The sequence below is a fragment of the Bufo gargarizans genome, chromosome 4, assembly GCF_014858855.1.
Source record: "Bufo gargarizans isolate SCDJY-AF-19 chromosome 4, ASM1485885v1, whole genome shotgun sequence".
Lineage (NCBI taxonomy): Eukaryota > Metazoa > Chordata > Amphibia > Anura > Bufonidae > Bufo > Bufo gargarizans.
This window is the reverse complement of record NC_058083.1, coordinates 454769761-454775760: the sequence shown is the minus strand read 5'-3', so window position 1 is coordinate 454775760 and position 6000 is coordinate 454769761. Positions and strand designations below refer to the sequence as shown.

At 56.4% G+C, this 6000-nt stretch overlaps 1 protein-coding gene across 4 annotated transcripts in view; it reads left to right on the top strand.

The window, feature by feature from the left end:
* The first annotated feature begins 470 nt into the window (after positions 1 to 470).
* The window catches only part of FANCD2 (FA complementation group D2), an 85283-nt gene continuing 79753 nt past the window's right edge, over positions 471 to 6000 (top strand). For 2 of the 4 annotated variants that reach the window (XM_044290287.1, XM_044290284.1), the window contains exons 1-8: positions 510 to 644; positions 1487 to 1560; positions 2585 to 2719; positions 3103 to 3170; positions 3402 to 3508; positions 3590 to 3656; positions 3780 to 3832; positions 3913 to 3991. In XM_044290287.1, the coding sequence (XP_044146222.1) occupies positions 1500 to 1560; positions 2585 to 2719; positions 3103 to 3170; positions 3402 to 3508; positions 3590 to 3656; positions 3780 to 3832; positions 3913 to 3991 (570 nt within the window). In that variant the 5' untranslated portion in view covers positions 510 to 644; positions 1487 to 1499. The other 2 variants (XM_044290285.1, XM_044290288.1) reach the window with 2 other exon arrangements.

Here is a 6000-nt window from a genome sequence, read left to right as displayed (position 1 = left end):
ACGGTGACCGCTGCTCTCCGACAGGACGGTGACCGCTGCTCTCTGACAGGACGGTGACCGCTGCTCTCTGACAGGACGGTGACCGCTGCTCTCTGACAGGACGGTGACCGCTGCTCTCTGACAGGACGGTGACCGCTCCTCTCTGACAGGACGGTGACCGCTGCTCTCTGACAGGACGGTGACCGCTGCTCTCTGACAGGACGGTGACCGCTGCTCTCTGACAGGACGGTGACCTCTCCTCTCTCTGACAGGACGGTGACCGCTGCTCTCTGACAGGACTCTTACTTTTCTGCACTGGTGACGTCTCGAGATGAACAGGAATGTTGTTCTTCCGCCATTACTGATTCGACCAATCAGTATTCTCGCCGTAGCTTTTGGGGGCGGTGCAACATTTGTTTCCGAGCAGTGATTGGTTCTCCGATCTCAGTGACGTGATTGGCTCTCCGATCTCAGTGACGTGATTGGCTCAAGAAAAGAGCGCGGGAAAAGATAGACGCAGTAAGCAGACGCCGTGCGGTCTCCCAGCGGTACCGGTGACTGAGTGGTGCCGGTCGGGGACGAGTCCCGGGCCGTGATAAGAGCAGCTGAGTAGAAAGGGTTAAAGAATCTGCCACCGACATCCGGGAGATTCTGTGCGGTTATAGGTTAGTCGGGGTTATACAGCAGAGGGAGGGTTAACCCCGGCTGAGCCATAGCAGGGGAGATGAAGGGTTAACCCAGGCTGAGCCATAGCAGGGGAGATGAAGGGTTAACCCCGGCTGAGCCATAGCTGAGGGAGGGTTAACCCCGGCTGAGCCATAGCAGGGGAGATGAAGGGTTAACCCCGGCTGAGCCATAGCTGAGGGAGAGGGAGGGTTAACCCCGGCTGAGCCATAGCTGAGGGAGAGGAGGGTTAACCCCGGCTGAGCCATAGCTGAGGGAGGGTTAACCCCGGCTGAGCCATAGCTGAGGGGAGGGTTAACCCCGGCTGAGCCATAGCTGAGGGAGGGTTAACCCCGGCTGAGCCATAGCTGAGGGAGGGTTAACCCCGGCTGAGCCATAGCTGAGGGAGGGTTAACCCCGGCTGAGCCATAGCTGAGGGAGGGTTAACCCCGGCTGAGCCATAGCTGAGGGAGGGTTAACCCCGGCTGAGCCATAGCTGAGGGAGGGTTAACCCCGGCTGAGCCATAGCTGAGGGAGGGTTAACCCCGGCTGAGCCATAGCTGAGGGAGGGTTAACCCCGGCTGAGCCATAGCTGAGGGAGGGTTAACCCCGGCTGAGCCATAGCTGAGGGAGGGTTAACCCCGGCTGAGCCATAGCTGAGGGAGGGTTAACCCCGGCTGAGCCATAGCTGAGGGAGGGTTAACCCCGGCTGAGCCATAGCTGAGGGAGGGTTAACCCCGGCTGAGCCATAGCTGAGGGAGAGGGAGGGTTAACCCCGGCTGAGCCATAGCAGGGGAGAGGGAGGGGTGGTAGCAGCTTCTGAGTGATGACTTTCTCTTTCCAGGAAGCTGACAACAATGATTGCTAAACGACGACAGACGAAGCCAGAGAAACAAGAGGAGCATGGCGGCCCCTCCAGTGTGTATACCCCCCCCCCCCTCCCCTCTCCCCCCTCCCCTCTCTCCGGTGTCTATACCCCCCCCTCCCCTCTCTCCGGTGTCTATACCCCCCCCTCCCCTCTCTCCGGTGTCTATACCCCCCCCTCCCCTCTCTCCAGTGTCTATACCCCCCCCTCCCCTCTCTCCAGTGTCTATACCCCCCCTCCCCTCTCTCCAGTGTCTATACCCCCCCCCTCCCCTCTCTCCAGTGTCTATACCCCCCCCCTCCCCTCTCCCCTCTCCCCTCTCTCCGGTGTCTATACCCCCCCCCCCTCCCCTCTCTCCGGTGTCTATACCCCCCCCCCCTCCCCTCTCTCTCCGGTGTCTATACTCCCCCCCCCCCCCCCCCCCCCCCTCCCCTCTCTCCGGTGTCTATACCCCCCCCCCCTCCCCTCTCTCCGGTGTCTATATACTCCCCCCCCCCCCCCCCCCCCCCCTCCCCTCTCTCCAGTGTCTATACCCCCCTCCCCTCTCTCCAGTGTCTATACCCCCCCCCCCCCTTTCCCCTCCTCTCCGGTGTCTATACCCCCCCCTTTCCCCTCTCTCCGGTGTCTATACCCCCCCTCCCCTCTCTCCAGTGTCTATAACCCCCCCCTTTCCCTCTCTACCCGGTGTCTATACCCCCCCCTTTCCCCTCTCTCCGGTGTCTATACCCCCCCCTTTCCCCTCTCTCCGTGTCTATACCCCCCCCTTCCCCTCTCTCCGGTGTCTATACCCCCCCTTTCCCCTCTCTCCGGTGTCTATAACCCCCCCCCCTTTCCCCTCTCTCCGGTGTCTATACCCCCCCCCCCTTTCCCCTCTCTCCGGTGTCTATACCCCCCCCCTTTCCCCTCTCTCCGGTGTCTATACCCCCCCCTTTCCCCTCTCTCCGGTGTCTATACCCCCCCCTTTCCCCTCTCTCCGGTGTCTATACCCCCCCCTTTCCCCTCTCTCCGGTGTCTATACCCTCCCCCCCCCCCCCACCTTCCTGTACCCCAGGATTTAGGTCGCACTTGTTTTTGTAGAGGTGAAGAGGCGCCGTGCGAGCAGTAAGAAGGTGAGGCCCCCGGACTCGGTGCTGGACGGTGACGGCCTCTTCTTGCAGCTGCTGACGTCTTCTGGACTCGCCTTGAAGTCTGGGGAGCAGCAGAATGAACTTGGTAATGAGGCCCACTGTCGGCTGTACCTCTCAAGTGGGCGTAGCTAGATTATGTTCTGACCTATAGGAAGCACATTGTGTTCTGCCCGCCCCGTGCCCTTCCGCTGCTGAGGATTGTGCGGATTGTTTTGAGCCTCCTCCCGAAATCCTCGGTCCTCTCCAAAACAGGGATACAGACCGCAGGGGAGGGGGGGGGGGGGTCCGACTGGGCGCTTGGGGGTGGTGGCGGCGACTGGGTACTACAGGGTTGGAGTGGTGAGCCAACCTGCGTTTCAGGGGTCGTGGGGGGGAGCTGAAGGGGGAGGGGCAGGTGATCCGACGTCTCAGAGGGGCGCGCTTCTGTCTATTTCACCATCCAAACTGTTTTTTGTTTTTTAATTTAAGCTGTGGACCAGAGAGTGTTCCAAAAGACGCTGCGCCAGGCGCTACGGAGGCACGCCCGATACCCAGAGGTGAGTGCAGGGGAGGAGCAGGGGGCGTTCCGTGAGAGGTCCTGTCAGCGTTGTGTGCGTTGGCGCACGCTCGCGAGTACCGCGCGCCCGACCTCTGACAATTCGCTGGCTCTTCTGTCAAGACGGCTGGACGGGGTTCGCTGCTCCTATGCTTCCTACATATATGTGGGTGTTACATTAGTATATGCCTGCTGTTCTAAAGTATAGGACATGTGATGTATGTGTCCCCAGGTTCTCCAGGAGTTCATGGCGGGGCTCGAGTCTCACATTGAAGATCGGGAGCGCTTCAGGAACTGTCTTCTGCCGTGTGGCCGCTGCAGTGAGGATGAGGAGGGGAGGTGAGGCCATGTCTCCTGCCGGCTGATTTGCTAGCTCCTGACCGCGCGCTCTTCCATTAACGATGTGTCCGTTCCTTGCAGCAATCTGCTCATGAGCTCCTTCCATGACAGTCTGATAAAGATCCTGCTCAGCATGGATATCCTGCAGGTATGAACCTTCTCAGCAGAGCTGGCCTCCATGGGAGAGTGCTGCATAACCGCACGTGAGGACGGACGTGACGGGCAGCTGGTCAGAAGTGTGAAGTCCTAACCTCAGATCTTCTCTTCTCAGGAGCGGGTCATAAATCTGCTGTTTGAGAAGCTCCCCGAGTTCCTGTACGACAGGTACAGTTTGGCCCCTGTGTGGTGGCTGTTCCCTGCTGGCTGCACGGCTCGTGTCACCTTGTGTTCCCCTTTACTTCCAGCTTTGGCAGTGATGGCATCAGTATTCCTCGCCTGGTCATCAACCAGCTGAAGTGGCTCGATCTTATACTGAGTGGCAAGGTAAGGACTGTAGCCGGTGCGCAGGAAGATGGGTGTTATTACTTGTTCCGCTGTATGACCTGTGTCTACAGGAAGCGCCAGGTGCTGCATGTCTCTGCCTGCTCCAGACTGTAGACACAGTCCTGATTTCTTACTTGTCATTGGGGTCCACAGGGCTGTGGGTGCAGCTGCTGGCAGTGAGCCAACCCTGTTCCAGCACGGTGCCTGTCGGAGGCTGACCTTGCTGCTGGGCAGGGTTCTTCTGCAGGTTTTTTCCTTTTACTTTGCCTCCCTGTCGTCCTCTGCTGGGAGGGCATGTGATATTGGTCACCTTCACCATTCTATGATCCACCAAGAAGAAGTTAGTACACGGTATCTGAGCCCACCTGTCGCCCACTAACGGGTCATCCTGCTTCGTGTGCCAGTGCCAGTTTATTTTTATCCCAAACTATTCATGGTGTCCAGAGGGACGGGTCAGTTCTTACAGCATTTTTGGAAGGGATTGCAGCCTTAGTATTTGCCTTCATGTCCCAATTGCTCCTGCCCACCAGCGTTTTCTCTAGTCAGCAGTCCGTATCACTGGTTCATCACCTGGTGACGTCTCATGAGTTTTCACAAAGATACTCGCTCTGCTCTTTGCACTGCTTTGGTCCAGGGGGGGGTTTCTACATTGTGGTCAAGACCTCATGGTTCTCCCAGAGCATGGACAGCATGCTCGTCACCTTAGAGCCTCTCGGCTGACCTTGGCTAGCTCCCTTCATGTCTCTTCACCAGAATAATACATCAGTTATTGGGAGCCATAAACAGTAGAGAAGCCTCCACAGATGAGGTGTAATGGTAGGACATCCTGTGCTCTTGACCCGCCCGTGGTGTAGGCTCCCAATAGCTGAAGTGTGAACTCCTCCTAAGGTGGTTCTCCACCTGAGGTTGTTTCCCTTCTTCTTTACCCTTCTCTGCCCTCAGGGTTGTTATAGTAAAATGTAATCCCTAAACAAGAGCTCTAAGCACGTTGTCTGTAAGGCTCCAGATCTTACGTTTAGTCTAGGGCTAAAATGATGCGGAGACGTGACTGGTGATGGTGTCGGACCCTTCCTCCACCTATATGCCCCTCTAAACACAAGATCCTCTTGATTAGTGCAAACCCTGGGTGTGACCCATCCAACCGATGATTGCAGCTAAGTCAGTCGGAACGGGAGGTGTAGGGTAGAGCTGGTCAGCACTTACTCGCTGCACGGAAGAAGGAGAGATCTTCACAATCAATGGATTAGTGAATCCCAGCAGATAGAGATGTCTGTCTGTCTCTAATTTGTACAAGTTCGGACGCACCTTCTCATTCAAAGAGTTTTCTTTATTTCCATGACTATGACAATTGTAGATTCACACTGAAGGCATCAAAACTATGAATTATCACATGTGGAATTATATACATAACAAACAAGTGTGAAACAACTGAAAATATGTCATATTCTAGGTTCTTCAAAGTAGCCTCCTTTTGCTTTGATTACTGCTTTGCACACTCTTGGCATTCTCTTGATGAGCTTCCAGAGGTAGTCACCTGAAATGGTCTTCCAACAGTCTTGAAGGAGTTCCCAGAGATGCTTAGCACTTGTTGGCCCTTTTGCCTTCACTCTGCGGTCCAGCTCACCCCAAACCATCTCGATTGGGTTCAGGTCCGGTGACTGTGGAGGCCAGGTCATCTGGCGCAGCACCCCATCACTCTCCTTCATGGTCACATAGCCCTTACACCGCCTGGAGGTGTGTTTGGGGTCATTGTCCTGTTGAAAAATAAATGATGGTCCAACTAAACGCAAACCGGATGGAATAGCATGCCGCTGCAAGATGCTGTGGTAGCCATGCTGGTTCAGTGTGCCTTCAATTTTGAATAAATCCCCAACAGTGTCACCAGCAAAGCACCCCCACACCATCACACCTCCTCCTCCATGCTTCACGGTGGGAACCAGGCATGTAGAGTCCATCCGTTCACCTTTTCTGCGTCGCACAAAGACACGGTGGTTGGAACCAAAGATCTC